Raw genomic sequence first — 27,880 nt, forward strand, 5'->3', positions numbered from 1 at the left:
AGGCCAGTCAACAAATTCATGTCCATCTTCGTAACTTCATCTGAATTGGGTTGTTTTCTTAGGTAATTTTCATTACCCTGAAAAATAAATTGCAAATAACAATCATTCACAGTTTAGAAGCTCATGATCAAAAAGTCATATATTTTCTATTTTCTATCGAGATTATTTATCAAAATATTTCACCATATTCAAATGTAAATATAAAAATCAAATAGTACATCGACCTATACTTTTAATAAACATTCACATGTTGATTGCGTAAATACATCTCGATAAAAGATAACTGACACGGTTACAAAGTCCCAAATATGTCAGCATTAATTACTGGTCGATATGCATTAGTTAAATGTCACTTTGTACTCTGGAGTAGTATATAAGTGACTAAACCTAACATTGCTTTAGAAAACTGCGACCGAGTACGAACCGCCAGCTCCATAATGGGGCATACGTTTATCCTACTACTTGCCTTTGTGGCATCGACATTGGCGGGTAAGTTGTATCTTTTTGTGATTTTCATTTTACAATTTCTTTTTTTATTTAATTATGCAGACAATTTTACTATTTATTTTTATTTGATAACATTTTTTATATATGAATGACTTAATATTAATGTGTTTTTAAACAGTGGTACATTTCAAATAGTATATTTTTCATTTTTATTTGTATTGAATTTACAAAAAAAAACTTGTAATAAGATTTATTACTTGCATTTTTTTAGTGTCACATTGGTGTTCTTTACCATTAATTCTGTGCACAGATGCGGGTAGTTTTGATCGACTAGGCTTTTTATAATAATTAAAGTATTATGAATTTAAATTTAATTTTCGAAGGCGCGAAGTTTCTTTGAATGAAGGATTTCAAGCAGTATTGTACTTAATTAATTTGCTAGGTTATTTAAAATACCGTGTTCATGTAATGTCATGTATATACGATTCGTACGCAAGAAGATTTTACAGTGTGTTTTCACCTATTTTGCCTTCTCTTTTATACATTCTGTGTTAGGTTTTTTTTATGTTTGTTTGAAATTTTTAGTTTCTTGTATGTCGGTCATCTATGACTACAAAGTTATGGCTGCTTGATCCCAAAATTGTGATCTATTTTATTCATATAAATGTATCCGCGAAAATATAAATGTCACAAAAAATACGTAACTTTTTTTACACTGATCTATGAATTTGACGCACGAGTTTATATTTCGTTTGTGGTGTCCTGGTGTGCTGTCGTTAATTCATTGATGTGTCCGCGGTTTACATAATGTATTGTACTATTATATTATTAATTTGTGTATTTCTCTGTACTGAGTGTTCTTACGTTTGTTAATACAGTATTTTCTTGTCATTTAATGTTTTATTTTAAGCGGTATTTTAATATTGTCATATGTGCGGTAGGTTAAGGTAACCATGTAACAAGGTCAAAACCTCAATTTTCTCTTAAAATGTCCTGGACCAAGCCATGAATATGACGGTTGTTATCTACAGTCCGTTTCTATATATATTGTCGTTTGTTTCTGTGGTAATTTAGTGTTTCTGATGTTCCGTTGTTTGACTGATGTGTTTCCCACGGGTTTAGTCTGTTACCCTGATTTGTTTCTGTTTAATCGAACTATGACCACTGAACAACGATATAATATTGTTGCCTTTATTATTCTATTATGTCTGTTTGGGATGCGCACCCAATTTTGGCATTACTAGTATAAGCAACTGCCATAAAAGTTTGAGGTTTAGATAGCTTTTACCAACAATTTTCTTTAGATAATGCATGTACTAGCTGAGGAATATAATAGTGGTTTTCAAATCGTTTAATTGGTCAATAAATTTTGACTTTGTCAGTTTTACGGAATTCCTCTTTTTGAATTTACATCGGCGTTCGATAGTTTCATAATACTATTTCATAAATATTTTTATTACTTATTTATTATACGGACGTTTTGTGCTTTTATGTTGATGAGATCTTGACAATTTTTATGTGAAATACATTATTTTTTAAAATTGAGAAGAAATGGAGACTTTGAATAATAACTAGGCAGAAACAGCAGCCTCACAATGCAAGCTAATAAAACACATAATGTTAAGTACTATTTCGATGAATTTTGTCGTTAAATCAGTTAAACTTAAAGTTTTTTAATGTATGCTTTTTTTATATTATAAGCATGCTCATCAATTGTTAACATTTTAGGTAGTGATAGATGCTTTTTATTATAATTTTTCAAAGTAGATATTTTGAATTTTTCTATTTTCAGGACCAATTATTAACACAGGATCATGTTCAACACGTTGTACAGGTATGTTTTTTTTTTTTTTGGTTAATTCAGCATAAAATTTGAGAAAAAACTGTTTCCCCAGGTTTTTTTTTTGTCTTACTGAAAATTTCTGTTTAAAGTCAGAAATAAGACAGTTGTTTTTCAATCGCTCCATTTGGTTAATACCATTTAATTTTGTTATTTAATTTTTTTTATGGACATCCCCTTTTGAATGTATCTTTGAGTTTGGTATTTGTTATAATATTCAAATCAAGAAAAGGAAAACTGCAAAAACAGTTAAATTTAACTGTTAATAAAACTTTGAATTTTTGAAATACTAAGCTTTTCTACCTCAGGAAAAGATTATCTTAGCTGTATTTGGCAAAACTTTTAGGAATTTTTGGTCCTCAATGCTCTTCAACTTCGTACTTTATTTGGTATTTAAAAAAAAAAAAAAAATATTCGAGCGTCACTGATGAGTCTTTTGTAGACGAAACGCGCATCTGGCGTAAATTTTAAATTTGAATCCTGGTATCTATAATGAGTTTATTTTTAAACTCGTAGAAATAAATATAATGCTTTCATTATTAGGTTTGCTAATTATATATCATTCAGACTTTAAGAATCATGCAGAAATAGCAAAGATATTTTAAGCATATCATACATGCATTTATTGCAGAAACAAAGAAATTTGGATACGAAACCGGAAAAACCTACGAATATGACTACACAACTGATGTCGACACAACAGTACAAGGGGCATCCGGGGAAAAAGCCGGAGTTCAGTTGACTGCCAAAGTTTACATCGATGTCGTCTCAAAATGTGAAATGAATCTTCGGGTAAAATACTTTAAGCTATTTTTCTAATGAGAATTGATTTATTTTACGCTCCAAAAATTACAATGTTATATTGCCAACATTAAAAGATATTAATGTATTTATTAACTTTAAAGTTTAGGAAATTCACGAAAATAACACATTATAAGTTTATCTTTATCAGGAACGATCAAGTCAAGCATTTCATAAGCCAAAGATATGTAAATACGTAAACACACAATAATCCGTATTACTTAAAACGAGGTGCTGTTTTGACAAATAAGACATGTTCAATATGGAAATTTCTTTTCTCAAATTTATAGCTTGACAATGTTAGGCTATTGGAATCAGACCCAAAAGCGCCTGAAACACTGATAGATGCCGACAAAAGTGGAGAGTTTAGAACTAACCTTCAGAAATCTCCATTGGCATTCTCCTTCCAAGATGGCCGAATTGAAGAACTTTGTACATCCATACCTGAGAAAACATGGGTACTCAACATTAAACGTGGTATCCTCTCAGCAATTCAAAACTCAATGGATGACCTGACACAGGACCAAACAGTCCAAGAGGTAAACAGAATTATATCATAGTTTTACTATAAAAACTGAACAAAGACAAATTTATGTTTAGAGCTAAAGGGTAATTGAAGCATAGGTTTATTAATCTGTGTAGTTACAGAGAGAAAAAGTATATACACACCACTTTAACTATATTCATATAGTTTTGTTATGTTTAACAGACTGACATCACTGGGGAATGCAAAGCAGCATATACGATATCTAGCAACGGATGGTACTCAAGAACAATCAAGAAGAGCAAAGATTTGCTTGGGTGTACAGACAGACATGGATACAATACAATGATGCAGGGAACACCATACAAAATTCAATCTGTAAGTAATAATTATTAGTTTATCTTTCTACCAATACGTCTTATTCTAATGTCTATTTTAATAACATGTGTCCATCTGTTTCTGCATGGAGGGTCGATTTGGGTACAATTTCTAATTACACTGAAAAAAAGTTTCGTTTAAACTGGAATAAAAATTGACTTTGAATAGGACTTCTATTCACCCCTAAAAGACTTTTTTAAACGTTTTCTTTTACAAGTATTTATACAGATACAACTATAAATGAGTTAATATTTTATAACTAACAAAAGATACAAGGAATTAATAATATGTTTGCCCCAATGGACTTTGATATACATTTTTAGGAAATTCAGTCTCTGCCACTGATAAAAGGCAGCCATGAGTGTTCACAAGACATCAGCAAGGCTGGTATACTACAGAGCAGTGTATGTGAAGAAGAACATGTTCTCCGACCATTCTCAAGGGAATCTAGTGGTGCTATAACAAAGACCAAACAGACATTGAAATATGTAACAGAAAGAGTATCATCTTCTAGCTCAAGTAAGAAAACATTGAAAGATATATCAATGAATCATTTTAATGATAATTGACTCTAATTGAAAATAGAAAAGTTCGAAAAAATATTTCTCTTATCAAACTATTAAAATTAAACTTTAATAAAATAAATGTAAACAGAATCTTTACAATGTATTTCAACAGAAATATTTCCAAGTTTCATATAAAAATCAGTGTACTTGTATTACAGTTTCCATTGGACATCGCGTTTCATTGACGTTTGTGCATTCTAACGATGGTAGAGGTACAATCAGGGATGTCATGAGTAAACTGAATGAAATTTGTGTATCCACATCTGTCAGTGTGAAACCGGATACTCCACTTTTGTTTTCTGGACTGGTTAGACTAATGAAGGCTTTAGAAAGTGATGATCTGGAACAGATTTACAGAAAGGTGAAAGGAACCAGGTTCTGTGCATCGAATCAAAAGAGAGTTGAGTGAGTGACATTTATCAGTTATTCTTGTCATATATATTAAATACAATTGAAACACTTGCTACCAAGTTTGTATCTGAAGCATTAGGAATCTTAATACATTTTGAAATGATAATTTTTATTGGTATTGATGAAAAGTTAAATATTTTCTTTGTAGAAAATTCTTCCTTGATGCCGTTCCAATGCTTGGAACAAAAGCTTCACTGAGACTGATTACAAACTTGATTAACAAGAAAGAAGTTCGTGGAATCGAAGCTAATATGTGGCTAACGACTTTATCGTTCATCAAAGACCCAACAAAAGAAATGCTGAATGAAGTCAAAGTAGGTCTTATGTTTGTTTGAAAAAATATCTGTTATTTCAGATGTGACTTAACGTATTCAATTTTCCTACGTTTAATCAAACTTTGAATGAAGTAGAATTTCATAAACAAAATAATTTGTCAAAATTGAGCACCGTATTGTAATCTTGTAAACGATACGTCTATCCTTGAAGGTCAACATTAATAAAATCATCACTTTAAAATCAGAAACTTTGTCTCAAGAATATACTAGCCTGTCGCCATGCTCATAATGGTTTTAGTTACAACAGGTTTTTACTCTGTTTTCATTTTCCTTTATTGACAGCCACTCATATCATCCGAGGACAATGAAGAGGCTATGCTGGGTGTGTCTTCACTCGTATATGCCTACTGCAAGACAAAAGAATGTGAAAATGATGTGGACATTGCAAGTATTGTTGCTTCTATAGAAGACAAGATTGGTGTTGGATGTTACGTAGACAAAAACAATCTTGGCAAGGTATGTGAAATATAATGGTGACATCTGACATATAATTTACCCAATGGAACTTTTTTTGCTGTGAATTTAAAGTTAATATTTCAATTATTGACTAAAACACAATATAGTATTCCCGAGGAATTACAAGTTTGTTAAATATTTAAGTTTTATATCACTTTATAATAGAAAAGATGCTATAGTTGATTAAATCAGAAGTGTAAAGTTTTTATGGTTTTTTTTGGTTAAAGAAAGTTCATGTATCATTATTTACGATTATCATTAATTTTAAAACTTTTTTTTAGGTGATCAGGAGTCTTAGATCACTTGATGTAGTTGATTGAATCAGAGGTGTAAAAAAAAAAAATTCTTCTTTTTTTTTTTTTTGGTTAAAGAAAGTTACAGTGTCATTAAATATTCACTTATGAACTTTGTTTTAGGTGATCCGTAGTCTTAGATCACTTGGAAATGCTGGATTCGTTAGTAATGCCATTAGAACCATCTCTAACTGTATGACCAAGAGAGAGAATCCCACTGAAGTCCGCCTTTCTGCTATACAAGCCTTCCGTCGTATGCCATGCGCAATAAGCGTAAGTTTTCAATTTGTAATTTTGTAAAATGTCCATATTGAGTCAATACTAATAGTTATACAGTTTTTATTCTTGTGTATAGCATCATACATTGTGTACTACAATGCCTATAATAATGAATATATAAAGTGTGTTCTCCATTGCAGCGAGACGACGTCATGGCAATCTTCAGGAACAAAGACGAGGATTCCGAATTGAGAATTGCTTCTTACCAGGCTCTTATGACATGCCCTTCAGATAATGTCCTGTCTCGTGTTAGAAATGTACTTGAATCAGAAGAGGTCAACCAAGTTGGTTCTTATGTATGGTCTCATTTAACAAATTTGATGGAGACTTCAAGCCCACTGAAACAAGAAATAAAGAATATCATCAACGACCAGGCGCTGAAGAAAGAATTCGATCTTGAAAAACTGAAATATTCCAGAAACTACGAAGGCTCCTTCTTCCTTGAAAAACTAAATACTGGAGCTTCCATTGACAGCAATGTTGTGTGGTCTTCAAAATCTTTCTTACCAAGATCTGCCATGACTAACATAACATTCGACCTTTTTGGACATTCCGTCAACCTGTTAGAAATCGGTGGACGAATGGAGGGCCTTGAATATTTTCTTGAATCTTACTTTGGACCTAACGGATACTTCCAGGAAAATGATGTCAAAGAAGTCACAAAACAGAACATAAAAGGAATCAGTAATACAAAAATGGAAGACATTGACAGACAGGTAAATTTTATCATTAATAATATGTTAGGTATCTAGTCTGAAAATGTGCCACAGGTTTAATGTAACTTATTTCAAATATCGTTTTGGCATACAAATTTAAAAACTCTTTTGTAGATAAATAGTGCAAAGTTTATAATCTTTTTAAGCTTGGTTTGTATGATATGACTTGTATCGATTTAATATAAAAAAAAAAGAAGATGTGGTATGAGATAACTTTCCATTAGAGACCAAATAAGTTTTGTTTACCTAATTGCTGAACCAAAATATTATCCTTCTTAACAAGATCAATTTGCTATTGTAGTTTGACACAGAATCTGACTCATTGAAAGGAGATCTGTACATGAGAGTTTTTGGAAATGAGCTACTGTTTACAAGATTCACAGGACTAAGTGATATCACTGATGGTAAATCAATCAATATTTTGGACATTCTTACGGCTCTTGCCAAGAAACAAGAATACTCGTTCACTCAGAGCTACGTCTTCTTGGATAGCAGCGTCATCATTCCAACAATGGCTGGCTTCCCATTAAATTTGACCATTGATGGATCAGCTACCGTTGATTTACGTGCCTCTGGTAAAATGGATTTGACAAAAATAACAGACAGATCACCAAGTCTGTCTTTGGATGGATATATGAAACCAAGGTTAGTAATGTATGACTAGCATATTAAAAGAACGAAAACTGTCTGCAGACGAAATCAACTCAAATTTCTAGGTTAAAGAAAAAATGAGTTAAATTGGAAAAATTTCGTACCGTAACGAACACATATAGGTCATATGTGTTGGAGCGTGTTACTTGCGGGAACAGTTAATATCAATGTAAACACTTTTAGTCACCAAATACTTAAAAGCAATTAAAAAATAGTTTATTATAACAATAAAAATCTACTAAAGTTTACCTCCAATATAGTGTTTGTTGTGATTATGTATACGTTTTTCTAAATTTTAATATTTTCAATGTTTCTACAGCGGCGCTGTCCAGATCAACAGTATGATGAGCGTAGATGCATTTGTAACAAAAAGTGGAATGAAGATGGTTTCCACTATGCATTCCTCCTCCTCTGTAGAAGGACACGTAGAACTGAAAAACGGCAAAGTACTAAGTGCACAGATCAAAACACCATTTGACAAAATGGAAGTTTTCAATATCAAGTATGCAAAATTTTTAATATTTTACAATAACTTACGGTTTTGAAAACTTTTTATTATTATTTTGCTTATTCCTTTATAGAACAATGAAAATTTGATTCGTAGTTAAAACAAACAATCTTTAGGTTATTCATCATGGAATTCTAAATAAGTAATAGAGTGATTGTCTTAAATTTATATAAATAGTCATCAAAGATACCTGACGTATAATTTGGTTTCCGGTGCACGTTTTGTCAGCATGTCGTAGGTATAAGTCGGGAATGCAACTAAGAATATAATAATTTTATATAATAATAATTGACTATTATCAACAGGACTGCTTTCTTCACTGTCCATCGTGAATCCGAGAGAGAACAGAAAATGATTACTGCTAACAGACAGACTAAAAAAGTATGTTCTGGAGACAAACTTGCCAAGATTACCGGACTGGAACTCTGTGCTGAACTTCAGTATCCAAATGCATCATTGATAGCAGATGCTCCATACTTTCCAATGACAGGACCAGTTAGTGCTGGACTCACTCTTCTGAAACGTGACACACATGCAAGTTACAACATGGAATACAAATTCGTAAAGGTAATGCCATATCAATACTTAAAAAAGACCCGAGTTTTTGAAAACTGAGCTCTCTCTTTAATTTAATTAATAAAAATTAGGAAATTTTACCTGATAAAACAGTATCAAACGAGAAAAAAAAACAAATTAAAGAATTTCGGCGAATAAAGAAACAATCGAAAAGCTCTCAAAATAAGTTTGCAAACTATCCTTAATCGATTCAATTTTTCCAATATGTTAAAATACTTTTCCTTTATTAATGTTTTTTTTTATATAACCTCACATTTATGTTCGCAAACATTCTTCGACAAAGCATGAACGACATTGAGCAAAGAATTTCTTCCATGGCGATGGTCTGTCTCAGACATTTACTTAAAGTGTTAGCATTTTAATACTGCATGTCTGACTCAAACTTTTAAATGAACAATACAGGAATCAAAACCCAAATATTTAGCTTTAAGTTGTGTCAAGTGCAGAAATGGAACGGATGTACTGAATAAATACAATATATAACTTCTTTGTTTGATTACAGGATAAACAAGAGGCCAGAGCTAGAGTAGCCTTCAGCACCCCAGGCTCTAATGTAGACCGTGAATTGAGTTTTGATTGTCTTGTTCGATCTGACCCTCTGTTGGAAATAAGCATGATCTCACCATGGAAGAGAGTTTCAGTTAGAGGTAAATAAATGTCATTATAGGAAAGACATAAACCGTTTGAATTTATGCTGAAATTTTGTTAATGTAAGAACTGATTACTGTATTTTTTTGTTATAGATATATATGAAATGATTTGCACTATGTAGTCATAACTCGCTTTCATTCGTATAACGTGAAAAGACAGCTCACAATTTTATAAATTCAACTAGACGTTTCATACTATTATAATGTACGTATAATTGTGGACCATTGTGATAAGAATAAAAAATATATGTGTCTGCTTTTCTATGTATTTTCAGTAATATAAAGATCGACGAAATATTCTTAAATGTAATTATTTTTTACACAAAATATTTACGAAATCTAACCAAATAGTTAATAAGATTGAAATGTTTAGGAGCATTGGTTGGTGACAATCAACAGAAACAAGTGGCTGGAAGAATTGTTATCGACGACAGAGATGAATACTCTGTGACTGGAGAATGGATCAGAACAAGGAAAGGACAGCTTTATACTTACAATCCATACATTGAAATCATCATACCAAATATGGAAAATATCAGACTCAGCAGTTCTGTTGAGTATGTTGTCGGCAAAAGTTTCAACGGTGAATTGACCGTAAAGGGGCTATCTAAGCAACCCATTCAGTCAAAAGGTAGGTTATACCGTTTACCGTAAATATTTATTTTGCCCAAAAATTTGTGTGCAGTTATAGTTCAACTGTTGTAATCTTATATCTTATTATTTAATGCAATATTCAAAATCTTCACGTAAACCATTCAAAAATGATCCTGATATTAGTTAAAAGTATGATGGGATATTTCTCAAAGTAAACATAACGATTTAGTCAGTTTATTGTCTATAATTGTTCAACAAAAATTGTACCGAGCTCGGTTTAAAGAAGGTAGCCCATTATCACTTACTGAAAATAAAAATGGATCATTATAACATAGAAAAGTACTAATATTTTCAATATTATTTTTCAACGTTATATTAGAATAAATTGTCATGTGATTTTCAGTAAACCTGATTTCCAAGAAAGCAATGTCTTCTATGAAAACATCCATCTCCTTTGAACCTGGGAAGGATTACAGTTTTGAAAGCAGATTGCAGAATACACAAACAAAGAAAGCAACAAAGTTAATGCCTTATTTGTCCATCCGTACACCAAAGGAGGAAGTCACAGCCCTGGGAGGATCCATGGAATATAAAAGTGGTTCTCTTATTCTAGTGGACATTACACTTGACAGGTTATTGGACAAAACCGTTAAAGTGTTTAGTAAGTTTTATACAATTTATATCAGTCAAAATTTAAATGAATATCAATTAAGTCTCAATTACATCAAGCATATATCTTCTTTAATTTTTAGTCAATCTTTTAAAATAGTATGTTTAGTGCAATATAAGAATCCCAGATATCGTACAAATAACTATTGAAAATAGTGTAGCTGTCCCATAGAGTAGTAGTTAAAATAGAATTTTCTTCATGTCTGTTTTAGCAAAACTAACGAGAACCTTAAGGAAATCAAATGCCCGGTATCAGTCAAAAGTTGACATCAGAACTCCACTTCTAAGAGCAAAAGGAACTTCAAACATTGTACTTCAGAAAACTGCTGTAATCACCAGAGTTAATCTAGATTACGTTATTCCAAGAATCAGCAGGGACAAAATAACAGTAAACAGTAAAATCAATTATGGTTTCACCAAGAGTGTCTGGTCATTGGCTGGCAAAGGGTATGTATACATATATGAATGTTATTAAATTTTACATTTTTAGTGATACATTTTATTTAGCCTCCATGTAACAGATTCTATCCGAATTAGAATTCTCTAATATTGCTGAATATTCAGATAATGTAGTGTGTATAGTCTGTCCGAAATGTTTGTTAAATTTTTGATAATTATCAATTAAATATGCTTCACCGTAATATCAAAATGTGTAATTAAAACACAAATTATTCAACAAACTATATATGTCTTGTAAATTCCAGCAATAAATGAACAGACTGACAGACTGAGTACAAACCTAAAGCCCCCTTCGACTATAATTTAAGTTTGGAGATACGCAATTTTATGTTTTACATCAAAACTGCAATATGATGTCTAGTCAGTGGTACTCTTAACCCAATTCTAGGAATGCAATTTTTGAATTGAAAGAAACAAATTAAATTAAATTGTTCTCTATACTTACAGATCTTTAACTTTCAAGAAGAATGGTGACTACAATGTTGTTATCAACACAGACATGAACAACAAAGCGAGATTGACAAAAGTGAACTTTGACCTTAGATATGGTGCAAAACCAAAGGATGAAAACAAGCGTATCTTTGTTACATCATTAGTACGTCACGAACTGGGATGGAAGAAATCTGAATTAGATATAACTGGTGATATTCGACATCTGGCTCTGGTAAGAAAATCGTAACATAGAATACCATTACATGCTGGTCTAAAAATAAAGAAGGCAATGCCATATGAAAAATATTATATCAATGTAAAATTAGGAGATGCGGTATGATTACAAATGAGACAACTATACATCAGAGTCTATATCAAGTGAATTTAAGCAACTGACATGACAAAATGTGAAAAAAAAGAAAACTGTCTGATTTAAGAAAGAAAAATAAAAACTACCAAAAAAAACCTGTGATCACAGACAGTTACAAATGACAACCACTGAATTACAGGCTTCTGACACTTTTAAAGTACACTTTAAATTTTGAGTTACCGGTAAACAAATCAGAGTCATGCCTCCCTGATAGCGGTTATGTAAATAGTTCTGTATTGATAAAGCGCAGGACCCCCAAGACCAAAAGGACCATACTTCTAAATGCGAGTTACTTATTATATGTGAGTTTACTCGATTGAAATTATTTGATAATCGATATGTTACATAACATTTTAAAACTCTGATAAGGGTGGAATTGTAGAAAGCCACGTGCTTTCAACATTTAAACAGTCTGTGAAAGTTTAGAAATAATTACATAATCATATTGCTACTTTCAGGGATTAGATCTTAAACTGAAAGGAAAACATTCTCACAATCCAAAGAGTATTAATTCTAATTTTGGGTTATCATACGGCAAGAAGCAATCAGTATCCGCTGCATTGGTAATGAAGAACAAGTCCAAAAAATTTACATCCTTAACTGGGGATGTAAGTCTGAAATGGAATGGCAAAGACTTTTCTATTGCGAACAATTTTGAACAGAAGAACAAAAGAAGATACACAAATGAGTTGATCTCAAACATTGCTGGACACAAAACAAAAGTTGTAAGTGATCTTAAACTTTCTAATGAAGAGTATGACGTCAGCACTGATATAAGTATGTCCGGACAGAAGCCAGTCCATCTTGAAGCACTGCTCAACCTAGATCCTAGAAACTTTCGTGTCAAATCTCGACTTAATAATGACTATTCGGTAGAATTTGGTTCTCAATACAAAAAAGCAGCACTTCTACGACTTTCTGGTGATGTGTCTGTGCCTTCAAGAAGAGTCAAAGGTGAATTTGAAGCAAAGAAGAAGGGACCGATATATGTTGGACATTTGGACATTCAATGGGATGCTAATGCAGACAAGGACAAACACATATTTGTTGACACTCAACTCACATACAACACCATTAAAGATATTGATGTAATCCTTGTATTCAAAAGTCCACTGCAAAATAACAAAATCAACATAAATCGCAAAAACGAAAATGCACATTTTGACATAAAATCTGACGGAAAAGAACAACTATCTGTTGACGCAACTTTGAAACAGAAAAATGGTAACGAACAAGTCAAAATCGAGGGCAGCTTAACAGTACATACTGCAGCGAAAGGATTAAGATATGTTAAACTTGGCATGAACCATTTGTCAGACAGAAGCGAATATAAAACTAACTTTGATGTCAACTGGAAACCAGATAACCAAATATCAGCTGCCTTTGCCCTGAAAAAACCATTTAGCCTTCGTCAATTCCAAGGATCTCTAAACATCAAGACACCATTTAGTGGATTTAAAACCTCGTCCCTAGAAATTTCCCATGATGCTAAAGACTCCCTGAAGTCCCTTGTAACTGTTCAGGTAAACAAGAATTCTATACGGGTTGATGCATCTGCAAAGAAAGAAAACAACATATACTTGGGACATGCTGGTGTCAAATCTAACATTCGATCCATCCAAACCGTATCTTTAGATCTTAGTCATCAGAGTAAGGATACAACTAACGAAAACAGCCTCGTTCTAAATATCAATGGAAATGAATACAGATACAAAGGTAAACTCACACATGATAGAGCAGGTCTTATGATCCAGCAGAGCGGTAAAATAGCTCTTTCTTCACCAACAAGCCGATACGATTCTACATGGCAACACAGTAATACACTCAATGATATAACAACAGAGATCACAACCAATATTAATGGAGAGCATTATGATTTTAACATTAAGGGCAAACATAATATTGCATGGAAAGAAGCATCCGTTCAGTATACATTGACCTCCACAACTCCATTTGGAAAAGGACAACTTATGGTTAGTCATTTACATAGAGACAGTTCCATGGACACCATTCTCTCGATGAGCCACAATAGCAAAAACCTATTTACAAGTGAAGGTCATCTTAAAACTGAAAATGGGGAACTCATTGCTACCGGGAACCTCTTACTCAAAGGTGAACAAATGGTTGTAATAGAAGGACGATTGAAAACCGGATCTCAGAAATATGTTTTGGTTACTTTATCTACACCATTTGAATCATTCAGAAGACTTAGAACAGAGATGGAATTTAAAGGAAATATGAAGTCAATGACCTCCTCTGTCAGCTTTGAACTACAACCAATTGTAAGAAAAATTCGACTCTCGTCTACATTTAACAGAATTGGTGGTGTGTCTGGTAATGTAAGACTTGAAACTCAATACCAACAACTTCCATCCAGTGAAATAACATTCTCTAACCGCCCTGAGAATGAAAAATCGAGAACCGATATAAAGGTTGAATACTTACCAGGAAAGATCGTATCATTGACATCAAGAACTCTTTTAGATGGACAAAGGCTAAGCGCGGATGTCAGTATTGCAACTCCTTTTGAAAAATTACAACGTTTAACAGCCGGTATTACACACAACCCTTCCGTCAAAGGATGCATTACGAAAGTTGTGATGGAGTATCCAGAGGGAAAATCTTACTCTGCTGAGCTTGCTGTTGAATACAACGAAAACTATCAAGCTTCAGTCACAATACGTCTTCCTAATTACCATCCAGTAACCGCTACTTTGAGCCACAAAGGAACATGGAATCAATTCTTATCTGGGGCTTACTTACAGTATGACAAAAATGGCAAACATCAACTTGATATCAGTTTCCATAATGGAAAGAGTCTCCAAGGTTCCTTCACTATGAAGTCGTCTCTTGTTGAAGATACCATTGCTTCCTTCTCTCACAGTGGAAATAGAAAAAGCATTAATTCTAACATTTTACTGAAATACGGGAAGAATAAGCCAATCAATGTAGATATAGAAATGACAAATGCCAAAAGAATGAAAGGACTATTAAAGGTTGCATCTCCCATCATGGATGATATCACAGTTCTCTTTGTACACAAAGGCAAAAGTACAAGCTTCAAGACAAAAGCAAAGATTGGATGGGGAAAGAAGGAGGAAATTGAAGGAGACCTGACATTCAACTTTATAAAAAATCTGAAGGCAGACGTTTCAATATCCACACCATTCAAGAGCATCAGAAAAATGTCCGCTTTTGTAACACACGACGGGAATTTACGCGACTTCAAATGTCAGTCGGAATTGAAAATCGGGAAAAATGTTTGGGGCGCTAATGTTAAATCAACGGTTGATCCAAAATTAGTAACAGAGCTTACTGTCAACACACCTCATGAAGGATATGAAAAGATGAGAGCCTCCTATACACACAACGGTCAACTTTCTAACTTTAAATGTCATCTGGAAGTTTCAAAGAACAAAAAAGACATTATTGGTGATTTGCAATTTACATCTCAACCATTGATCCTTTCTGCAACTCTTCAAACACCGGTAAAAAGTTATGGCAATCTAAAGGCGTTACTCAGTCATGCAGGCCCACTAAATAACTTCCGAACTCAAGCTGAAATAACTTACTCTGATTCTAAAACTATAACACTAGATACATCAGTCAGCACAAATGACCGATTAACTGTTTCTGTTGATATCAAGACGCCATTCCAGGAATATGAAGAAATGACAGGCAAACTTTCACACTCAGGAACTTCCAATAATTTTGCCTCACGATTAGAAACTCTTCTCCAGAAGAAAAGAAGTCAATTGGACGTTTCATTCTCTAGTCTTGGTCCAATTGAAGGAAAATTTACCCTTCTTACTCCAAAATATGAACCTGTAAGGATGTCGTTATCGCATAGTTTTGAGTCATCCCTCAACAACCAAGTTTCATTAACATATGGAAGAAAAGATATTTTAAACAGCAGAATTTCATATCAAAGGGAACCAAAAATGAACGGAGAAGCTAACTTTATATCCTCATTTACACCTGACATGTCAGCATCATTTGAACACAGCGGGAACCTTCGACGATGTGTTTCAAACATCAAAGGTGCATATGGAAAAAAATCAGCTCAAGCAGATCTTAATCTTAGTACTGACGATGACCTTTCAGTTCGACTGAACATGAAAACACCATTCGATATTTTAAGGTCAGGAGAACTCAATATTAACCATAAAGGACAACTAAATGACTTCGAGAGCACAGCAGATATAGACATAAATTCTCAAAAGATCAATGGAATAGTCAAATTTTCAAGCAACAATGGAATTCAAGGAAGAGCCACACTTACTACTCCATATGAAATTATCCGTAGTGCAGAAATGTCATTTAAACATTCTGGACAGTTGAGAGATTTTGAATGTTCAGGTGAATATGTACAAGATGGAAAGAGATCAGAAGGACAGCTAACACTGAGAACTTCTAGAGGTATAAATGCAAGGGCATTCCTGAAAACGCCATACTCTAAAGATATCACTCTTAAGGTAAATCATGAAGGAGAAATTAAACGGTTTTTATCTAATGGTGAATTGAGTTACGGTTACAAGACAGGGTCTGCCCAGGTATCAGTGGATGTGGTAAGAGATATAAGAATAAGCGGCTTTTTGAAATCTCCATTTTCAAGTGATGTAGTCATTAGTACTGAGACCTCAGGACAACTGATGGACTTTACATCCGTATCCCAGCTTACTTACAGTGGGCAGAAACAACACGAACTTGAAATTTCTTTCAATGCTGAAGGATCAATCAAGACATGGAGAACAAATTTTGACGGTGCATACAATAAGAAAAAAATTACTGGAAAATTCTCGTTCAGCGCACCAAAAGGAATACAAGAAAGGACTGAAGCAACTGGACAAATTGAAACGCCGATAAGTGAACCAGTATCGTTTTCATTTATGTTCAGCAGTGACAAAGAACAAAGAAACACATATGGCTTCCAAACAAAAGCTGAATTAACATACAGTGGTCGCAAACAACATGCAGTTCTTGCTAATTTTGAACACGCTGGCACACTGAAAGCATTTACAACCTCTACTGATGTGACATATAACACAGGGAAATCAGCTGTTCAAGTTAGTTTCGAGTCAAATTTGAACATTGAAGGAAAAGCAACACTAAAGACGCCTTTCATGGACGACATTATTCTGTCTTTCGGTCACACTGGACATCCTTTGAACTTTAAAACTCAGGCTGAGCTTACACATAGTGGTCGCAAACAACATGCAGTTCTTGTTAACTTCAAACATACTGGTGCTCTGAAAGCATTTACAACCTCTGCTGATATCACATACAACACAAAGACAGCATCTGTCCAAGTCAGTCTTGAATCTGAATTAACAATTGAAGGAAGAGCAACAGTAAAGACACCTTTCACAGATGATATCATTCTTTCTATCGGCCACAACGGACAACCTTTGAACTTTAAAACGCAGGCTGATCTTACATACAGTGGTCGCAAACAACATGACATTTCTGTTACCTTTAGTCACGATGGATTACTTAAGAAATTTTCCACCAGCTCCAATATTGTTTACAATACAGAGAGAGTAACTGGATCAGTATCATTTGATAGTACAAATGGAGTCCAATCCACAGTTTCATTGAACACTCCTCTGACCAAAGACCTTCGTGTATCATTTTCACACAATGGTAAATTGATCGATTTTAACAATCAATTTGATGTGACTTATGGAGGATCTAAAATGTATGAAGTTACTACAGATTTCAAATTTGAAGGCGAATTAAAAAAATTCCAGTCGTCGGGATCAGCTACCTACAACGGAAAAACAATTTCGAGTGATGTGAATTTGGATATCTTGAACGATCCAGAGGGAACAGTAACTTTAAGAACACCTTTTACTGATGATATAACAGTTTCTGTCTCTCACCAAGGGACTCTACATAATTTCATCAGTCATGGAGAGATCGGTTACAACGGTAGAAAACAGCATGAAGCCAATATTGTACTCCAGAACGGTGACAAGAGAGTATTTGTAGAATTGTCATACAATACTAAGGTAGCATCAGTAGAAGCAACATTAGAAAAATCTACAGGAATAAAAGGCAGAATTGAAATAAAAAGTCCATACACAAAAGATATCGAATTGGAAGTAGACCATAGAGGGGAAATGTTGAACTTTAAAACGAAGGGAGAAATAACCATCAGCGGAAAGAAACAACATGAAGTGTATGCTGCATTTGAGCATAATGGAGACATGACAAATTTCAGAACTTCCGGCGAAGCATCTTATAATACCAAGAGAGTGTCATCAGAACTACAATTCGACTCCACAGACGGTATTAAGACAAAAGGTACTTTGAAAACTCCATTTACCAACGACATAGAAATTATAATTGACCATAAGGGCTCTGTTAATAATTTCAAGTCACAAGCTGACATTTCATATAGTGGATCCAAACATCATGAAGCCGTCATAACATTTGGATGGTCTGGTAAACTACAAAAATTCCAGTTATCGGGAGATGCTACATATAACGGAAAGAAATTCACCACTTCAGCTAAAACCGACTTTACTAGTGGAATTGAATTAGAAGCACGTATGTCAACACCATTCACTGATGATATGGAAATCTTCCTTGACCATCAAGGCACTTCATCTGAGCTCATATCACAAGCTAGTGCAACCTACAGCGGAAGTAAACAACACGAAATTATTTCGACACTTAAGCGTACTGGTACATTGAAACAATTCCACGTATCTGGTGAAGTTCGATACAATGATAAAAGATCTGCTTTAACTGTCGATATGGACACTACCTCAAAATTATCTGCAAATGTGGCTCTTCAATCGCCAATATTTAAGAATATTCAGCTAGAAGTTTCATTCGATGGAGAAATTGAAAACTTCAAAACCAAGGCTTTGCTTGAATATGGTGAAGAAAAACATGAACTTTTATCAAATTTCTATCTAGATTTACCAAATGGTTTAGAAATAGATATTGACATACGATCACCTATCAAAAACATAAAAGCATCAGTTTCACATGAACTCAAAGGTACTTTGAAAAACTTCCGTTCAAACATCAAACTGACTCTAAATGACAAAGAAATCAACGCAAAAACAAATTTTGATATTTCTAGTGAACTAACATTTACGTTGGAGACACCTTTCTCTGGATATGAAAGAAATACGGCTCTACTAACATTATCAAATGTACAGTCTCTCATTTCTGGAAAGGCAGTTGCGAAAATAGGAAAACATAAAACTCAACTTAATGGCAAAATTGATACATCAACTGGTTTAAAAATCGAACTGTGTATAAAAACACCACTAACTGAAGACTTTGAGGTGATTATAAACGGAAATGGAGGTCTGCATGCATTCAGATACGAATCGTCTGTTAGCTACGGAAAAGAAAAAATTAGAGGAGAAGTCAACCATGATTGGTCCTCAGAAGCAATCAAAGGGAACATGCTGCTATCAACACCTATTCTAGAAGACATCAAAATAGAATATGACGTAAATGGAAATCCAAATTCATTCGGAACAACAGTAAAGGCATCCATTGGTAAATTGAATGGAATTGAAGAAATTACCACCGTCAGACTAGGAGTAAAGTCGATAGACTTCGTCACAGCACTTAAAACCACTTTATCTGGAAATGTAAAATCGTCTCAACTTAGATTTTTACATGATGGTTACATTTCAAATTTTAAAACAAGCATTGAGGCAACACATGCCGACAAGACAATCAAAGCCGATGCATCCTTTAAACACCTTCCATCTATCGAGGGTTCACTAAGCTTACAAACACCATTTGAGAAACTAAGAGATGTAAATATCAAGATTGAACATACTGGATCTGTGAAGTCTTTCACAACAATCGGAAGTTTTCAATATGCACCCGACAAAAAGATTGAAGGAAATGCTAGATTCACAATGTATCGACCAGAAAGTATGTACTTAAATGTGGAACTCCTAACTCCATTCAATGTAATTCCTCATTTGAACGGTAGATATCGGCATGATTTCAAAACAGACAGTCTCACTTCATCTGCATATTTGGCGCTCAGTAGAAATATGCCTCTTATTAACGGAAATCTCAAGATAACACAAGAAATTGTCGATATTTCATTGAATACACCACAAAACAAATATTCCGTCAATGCAGACATGAAAATGAAAGATGACACCTACTCACTATCCGGAAATGCTGCAATTGGAGAGAAAAAGATAACTATTGCCATGGAAAGAACTCCATCCTCAATCAACATAAATCTTGATACACCACAAAACAGATATTCCGTCAATGCAGACATGAAAATGAAAGATGACACCTACTCACTATCCGGAAATGCTGCAATTGGAGAGAAAAAGATAACTATTGCCATGGAAAAAACTCCATCCTCAATCAACATAAATCTTGATACACCAATCAAAGGATATGAGAGAACACAAATTAAAGCATCTGCCTCAAGAAAACCATACCATGCTGCACTTAATATACAGACATCATACTTGTTTGATATTGAATTTGATGCACGCCTTACTGGTCAAAGATTCGATGAATTAGATGGATCCCTTACGCTTAAAACTGGATTATATAATTTGCGAAATATACGGATATCCATGAAAAATGACAAAATTTTTGGAGAATTGAAATCTCACGTTGAAGGATTTTGGACTGACCGCAACGGAATAACAATAGATGCATCTCTCACGAAGACAGACTGGTCACTAACAGTGTCTACTCCTTGGGAATCACTCCGAACAGCTAATGGATATGTAAAATTCGACTGGATTAGCAAAACAAATCATTTGGTTGTAGCAACAAATATGAAAATCAACAAACAAACATTGTACGATGTTGATTTTGAAATGGATCCTGAGAAAAGAAAGGAAATAACATTGATAATTAATGTCAACGAACCAAGACAGATGAGGTTTGAATTAAATAAACTGCTTTCCTCAGAAACATACATGCTTGTAAATTGGAACAAGCAAGATAGAGACAGCAGTTGCAGAATGGATGTGAAATTCAATTCTGATTGGTCTGACAAAAAACAGATTGCTAGCTATCGAGGTATATGTGGGTCAAAATCTTACAGCATAGGAGCATCGTATCTTCGTCCTGATGAATCGTCCAAAATTGTTCTATTTATAGAAAAAGATGATATCCGAACACATGGAATTGAAACAATACACGATAAAAACGGACAAGCAAAATACACTCTACAGCTACCATCTAGGACAGTTGTATTGTCAACTGTATCATCAGGTTATGATAAGTCAAGTCAAATATTTGATTTGTCGTGGGATGCAGAGAGAGACCAAAACAAAAGAATAGTATTTAAGACCAGATATTATGGAGATGAACTATCATTGGGTTTAGAAATGCCAAGTCTCGGAAAGGTAATTAAAATATACTTATTATTAGGATATAGAAATTTATTAATTAAAATTATCAAAATACATGTTTTTCAATTAGGTAAATGTCTTTTGAAATACAAGTGATTGATAGAGAATATTCTCCTTTGTTTAAACTAAAGATTTCATCTCAGTATATATTGCACTGCAGTAAATATAATGCTATAAGTAATTAAATTATCTGTATTATAAGTTATATGAATATTTCCTATTTATACAATAGTCTTATAGCACAAATATTCTAGGTACAAACCAACATTAAATATTTTCCAAGGCACAGAAAAATCTTTTAAAAACATTTACAGTTTAATTTATTTTATTCTCTCATGCATACAGTTTAAAAGAAGTGCCCTTATTATTTTAAAGGATCTTCAACTTGATTACAAAATGTTAATTGGAAGTGGAAACGTTATTTATGATGGCCGTACTGCATTCAGATACTCAAAAGATTCTCGTAAAACTTTTACCTTGAGTTCAAAATTAGAAGATGTATCAGGTCGTGGGGAGAATTACAAGTTCTTACTTGGTATCAGTCATCCATATACTACAGTGGACATCCACACTAAAGCAATGTTCGGAAAATCTAACGACAAACTCTCAGCTGATTTTGATATCCAATACCTGACAGCAAGACGTCAAACAAAGAACATCGCCTTAATAACCGAGATTGATAAACTCAAACGTCAACTCAATATACAGGTATTGACTTACTAAGACTTAAGAAACATATTATTGTGTGAATATTTTTCTGTTCATTTTTGTCCATACTGGTTGAATAATGGAAGAAACAAAATTAATATATATTTTTTTATATTTGTATATTAATTTGTTCATAAATATTTTCTAATGAATATGTGTTTCCGTATATAGAGTGAAATACCTGACTGAAAGTCTATTGGTATATACTATAAACGAATGGTCAAAGTAAAAAGTTGACAAGAATTTTTAACGTTTCTTTATGTTTGACTTTTATTCCGCAGGTTCGTTCTCCAATCAAAACAATGAAAATAGATGCTCGTGTTGAGACATCACCTTTCAAACTGACGATCAAAAATCTTTATGATGATACCAAGCCAATCAATACAGAGCTGACAGTTGATCCTAATGATGGGAGTCTGGATTTTAACATGAACTACGATATCAGTAAGTCATCCTTATCAAATACCAATACCATACTAAAGGAAAAAATAAAAAATACAAGCGTTACAAAATGGATAGATACTAGAAGAAAATTTTGTTTTAAGTTGAACTTTTAAACGTAACAGAAAATTCATTTAATCCTATTATCTTTTTCTATTTTCAGAAAACCCAGATAAAACACTTCATGTGAATGCTAAATTCTCAGACGAGAAAGGAATATCTGCAGAACTGTTCAGAAATGTAAATCAGAAGAAAACAGTAGACAGCTTGCTAAATCTGCGATTAAAATCTTCTAAGATTCTTCATACACGTGTTCACTGGCGTCCATCAATTATCAGTGATCTCAAGGTATATTTGTAACTTTTTCAACAATTTTGAGATTTATCAGTCATATACAGATAGCGAAAAGGAATAAAAGAAAAATCTCTATAAGGGCAAATGTCTTATAAATCATCCCACAAAATAGTTTATATCTGATAGAAATAAGACCAAATAAATACCAAGGGTTGACCTAAAACATAAGATTAAAAAGACATTGAACAATACAAGAAAAAGACGATCAACCTAGGACAAAGACAGATAAAAATTCCATGATGTCGAACAAAAAAGAAATAGCAACCCAAACCATGCCAGATTGAAAATAGAAATAGTTTGTTTTAGAAAGGTGATTTTTTTAAGCATTAAGTTTCAGCCGAAACCTAAGTTTCATTCACATACACATTCGTTTCGGTTTGCTTTCTGTTAATGCTGTTATCATCATATGACCAAAACAAGTATAAATGTTCTTTAATCTTTCAGGCTGAACTAACAAAAAGAATTGAAGAATATGGAATACGATCTGCTATGGCCGTTGAAGAGTCTTCTGATGGAATTAACAAAGAAATATCATATAAGAGACGATTATTCCAAGCTGCCTATACAGAAGAAATCAAGTCCTATGCTGATGCCATTAATGACAAACTGTCTGAACTCAGAACATTGAAAGCAGGAAATACCTTTTATCTTCAAGACATTTGTAATTCAGTTGATACTACCATGAACAGAATCGGGTACGTTTATTTTAAAATCTTTCCACTGAAATTTTAATTTTTCACTTGAAAAAAATTTAATATTTTTTTTTAATTTTGTGCCAAAACTTTTAAGACTGAACAGCAGTGAGAGTATAATAGAAAACATATGAACCTAATATGCTAAAAGACTCACACATGTGTAACGATATCTTTATTTATATTTTTTTTAGTGAATATGCAGAAGACTTAAATGAAGCTTGGAGGAGATGCCAAGTCAAACACACAATTGATGAATATATGACCAGTCTTGAACAACTACAAAAGGTTATTATTATTTTTAACGGTATCAAATTTACTGCACGGCAATTTCTCTTCAATGATGCTCGTGTTTAAGCTACTAGTATTTAAAAAAAATCCAAAACCTTGTTTAAACGATAAAGAGACGATAACATATTTGTAGTTAGTTTCAATTGTTAATTTCTTGGCTAATCACAATTAAGAATAAATACTTTAAAATCTGTTCGTACTACAGATGTTTCCTTCCTGTGTTTAAGAATAATCAGTAATAATCAACATATGTATTACGTGATCTCTCAATTGTTCGGAGCAGCTGCGAGTGTACAGTGTTATCAGTGTACACTCCTTCGTATTATTAATGGGGATGTGTCACTAACTTTTATATAACTTTATATAACACAGTATCTACGTACGACTGATATTCAATTTTTTATTACTCGAAAATGTCGCCAAAAACACCTTTTTTATGAAAACTATTTTGTTTACCTGCAGAATGTCGGAAGTTTTATTTTACACTGTTATTTGTATGTTTCAGAGACTGGATGCCTACTCAGAAGATACTTATATCAACATGGGTGACCAGTTGAACAGCATTTCAACAAATTCTTATCAGAGATTACTTGGTAAATGTTATCCTTTGAATATCTCTGTTCGTTTAAATAAATCCAGGACAACTTACAAACTAAATTAAAAAAAAAAGGAAATTGTATAAGGTATTGCTGTATATAGAAGTTTAAATCATTTACACAATAGCCAAAACGGCATAAATTCCATTGCATCAGATGCACAGGTCGAGAATGTATGTCTCTTTAGTGAGACTTGATGACAAAAATTAAATATTCGGAAATTTCAAGTTTATTACACACGTAAAGGGCATTAAGTAAAGCCGAATTCGCACAAGGAATGACGACTTTCATGAGAGATTAGTTCCTTCATGTAAAATAATTTCAACATTTTACAACAGATAATTTGATCAAGGCAGACGAAATCTGGGAGTGGCGTTCTGCTATATCAGTCTTCTTTCTTTGATCATAAACACTTCACATTGTTTAGACGCAGATGATAATCAACAAAAAATGTATTGATATAAGTTCCCCTAAAAAACAACTTTACAATGAAAGTATAGAAATTCTTCAAAATCTCTTTTTGTTATACATTTATATCTATATAAAATCTAATAATTTCAGATTACAGAAACTCTGTTGGAAATCACCAAACTGTTGTCAATTTAAAATCAAAATATAACTCTTATATGGATCAGCTTAAAAACATGAAATTAAATGAGCAATGGTCTAACGTTGCCAACCAGTACACATCAAGCATAAACAACATCAGAGAGGGGATCAACCAACGACTGGTCAACTCGTTACCAACACCAATGTACAACATGGTAGGTATAAACTTGTGTTGATCGATTTGTAAGGCTGATTTTTAAAATATGTTTCAAAATATATATACATGTTTGGAGTAGACCCTATATGAAATCAAACGGAAACTGTATTAGCATCAATGTTATGAATTGCTAAAACAAAAATGAAAAAATGAAAAAAGATATGTAATATACAAACATATATTAAAGTTACAACATTTATGTACATGATATTTAAAGTGAAATAAGATTTACATATTCTTTTCAAGGGATCATCTGCATACAAATACTGGGAATTTGAAGAGAATGTAAATGCTTTAGTTGACAAAATATTTGATGAATTGAAAAAAGATGCTACAAAGGAGATGTCTGTTTTAAAAGAGATTTTCGGAAATGTACTCAAATCCAAAGTTATTAAATACGACATACTAAATGGAGATATTGAAGTAGATTTGTACCTGCCTGTTGATGTACACACTCTCAGCTCACTAAAAGACATTTCTTTGAGACAATACATTCCAGATATGAGCTTTCCAACTCCAAAACTAAATTTCCTTGGATCTGTGGAGGATTACATACCACACATGTCCTGGACAGGTTTGTAAACATAAATTTTTCTAAGTTTTGTACTCAGAATCACGATTGATTTGTTGCAAGTACAATGAAGGGAAACAAGGATGTAACGATAATGCATGAAAGTAGATGTACTTTAAATTTGGGTGAGCAGCGTTTTGTAAACAGAGTTTGTATTTTCGTATTTTGTTCCTGATGTGTTATGTTTTCTACTTATAACGTTATATTTTATATATTCATCATACTCGTGGCCAAAAGTTATAGCAGAAAACTACAATTATATGTGTGTTTTTTAAAAATTTTATTGTATGTTTCCTTAATGATATAAATAAAGAATAATTTGATGTTTGATTTCATTTCTACAGCAAGTGCAAAAGTACATGGCCGACACTTTACAACTTTCGATGGTCAAGAATTTGACTTCAGTGGTCGATGTAGCTACGTTCTTGCACGAGATTATGTGGACGGCAACTTCAGTATCATCATGAATTATTTGGGTAGACAAAAGAAGAAGTTAATCTTGACTTCTCACCAACAAAATGTTCAATTATCACCAAATGGAAAGGTAAATATAGTTCTCTACAGGAATATTTATATAGTTCTATATGTACATAAATATGAAACATTATGTGTATATCTACAAATACATATCACGGATATGCTTTGCAAGACTCCATTGCGAATGTTAAACATGTGATTCATGTATAAAAAGTGAAAAGATAATAAAATGGCTTTAAGGTTAACTTTGCATGTCTGTATTACTCAATAAGACATTTGCTATTTGCATGTACATTAATGTATTTTGTAACATAAGAAAAGAATTCACCGTATCATACATTCTCTCTTGTAGGTCAGTGTCGACGGTGTAGTTATGGATCTACCTTACAGATCATCAGAATTTGCAGTTTTCTCTGAAGATGGTAAGGTGTTCATTGAAGGACGTGGGTTCCAAGTCAAATCCGACCCAACTGTCAATATGGTCGACATTGATTTGAGCAAGTGGTACTTTGGTAAAACAGGAGGACTTCTTGGTACTCTGAACCATGAACGTTACGATGATATGATCATGCCAAATAAACAAATTACATCCGACGCTTTCGCTCTAGGAAACGCATGGCAGGTTCAAGATAGATGTTGAATGAACATTTCAAACTCTGAAATACCATGAAAAAGCAAACTGTGATTACTAACTTTTAATTTATATTTTGGATATTGTTGTGAAACTTATAATGAAATAAAACAATTTTAAGCATTGATAATGTATCTTGTTTACTCTTTTAAAATTAACATGGATCTAGGTATGACAAAACAAATATTGTTATGGATTGTAGATGGAGGTTGTATATTAATTTCTAATTGTCTTGTTGGTTTTTATTGTGCTTTTAGGGTGTCGTCTTCTAGGCGTAGAATTTTAGATTGTTTGAATAATTATAGAAACATGAACTCGTCAAATAATATCGGGAAAAAAAAACAAAAAAAGATATGTAAAAGTAAAATTGAAAATTTTAACATTAAGAACATTTTTACACGGCTAAAAAAAGGATTCAATCTATTATCAATGTTTTGGTAAGTTAGGTATTTCAGTAACACAAAATTTGGAAGAAACCTATACTTAATTCCTTCGTAGATACAAAGATTTGGTTTGGAGGTTTGGCTATACCTTAAAACTTCATTCTAACAGGATATTGTTGGTCCTTAGTTATCATCCGATTGTTTAAATAAAAACAGAAATAAAATGTTATATGAAACCAAAATTGGGCAACTATCAATGCTTCACTAGAATTGGTTCAAAGAATTTGTTGTCTCCAGTAGCAAATAAAACCTTTGCATTAAATGGGACCAATTTTGAAAAATATTTTTCTGAAAACTCAAATCAAGGTCGACGAAAGTATCCTAAAATTATTCAATTTTTGACAAGCTGTTATATAAAAAAAAATTAAAAAATTCATACCCGGACATCTTATTCTGAATCAAAGTAACCTGATCTTTCCCTTTTTTTTTAATGTAGCATGCTTACCGAAAAAGCACTTTATTCATGCAATACTGGCGTCTTTTCATTCTTCATGAAAAGCTCTTGTATGAAGTCTTCCTTATGGGAATAAAAGAACAAGCCGACAAATAAAAGAGTATGGTTGGTATCCATTGAAAATCTGATTGTTGGACAACACAACCTTCAAACGTAACAAATAGTTT

At 33.0% G+C, this 27,880-nt stretch overlaps 1 protein-coding gene across 1 annotated transcript; it reads left to right on the forward strand.

The window, feature by feature from the left end:
• The first annotated feature begins 390 nt into the window (after positions 1-390).
• Positions 391-26,946, forward strand: LOC143068788 (uncharacterized). The gene is made up of 30 exons (XM_076243087.1): positions 391-489; positions 2,240-2,281; positions 2,919-3,079; positions 3,379-3,627; positions 3,798-3,950; positions 4,274-4,469; positions 4,675-4,921; positions 5,076-5,241; positions 5,545-5,718; positions 6,135-6,284; positions 6,431-7,006; positions 7,308-7,651; positions 7,977-8,159; positions 8,471-8,732; positions 9,244-9,388; positions 9,765-10,022; positions 10,389-10,646; positions 10,867-11,101; positions 11,561-11,777; positions 12,374-21,283; positions 21,665-21,997; positions 22,279-22,441; positions 22,602-22,786; positions 23,237-23,487; positions 23,679-23,772; positions 24,281-24,368; positions 24,933-25,135; positions 25,384-25,711; positions 26,053-26,252; positions 26,538-26,946. Exons 1-30 carry the CDS (start codon positions 438-440, stop codon positions 26,823-26,825), a joined length of 15,111 nt encoding a protein of 5,036 aa, XP_076099202.1. The 5' UTR covers positions 391-437; the 3' UTR covers positions 26,826-26,946.
• The last annotated feature ends 934 nt before the right edge of the window (positions 26,947-27,880 follow it).

Source organism: Mytilus galloprovincialis, chromosome 3, assembly GCF_965363235.1.
Source record: "Mytilus galloprovincialis chromosome 3, xbMytGall1.hap1.1, whole genome shotgun sequence".
Taxonomy (NCBI): domain Eukaryota; kingdom Metazoa; phylum Mollusca; class Bivalvia; order Mytilida; family Mytilidae; genus Mytilus; species Mytilus galloprovincialis.

Bases quoted from the DNA above. Each gene is read 5' to 3' on its own strand.
- LOC143068788 (XM_076243087.1), top strand. From the start codon at position 438: ATGGGGCATACGTTTATCCTACTACTTGCCTTTGTGGCATCGACATTG. The intron at 4,470-4,674 runs GTAAGAAAACAT...CTTGTATTACAG, and splicing joins AGTATCATCTTCTAGCTCAA to TTTCCATTGGACATCGCGTT. The intron at 25,712-26,052 runs GTTTGTAAACAT...TCATTTCTACAG, and splicing joins ACCACACATGTCCTGGACAG to CAAGTGCAAAAGTACATGGC.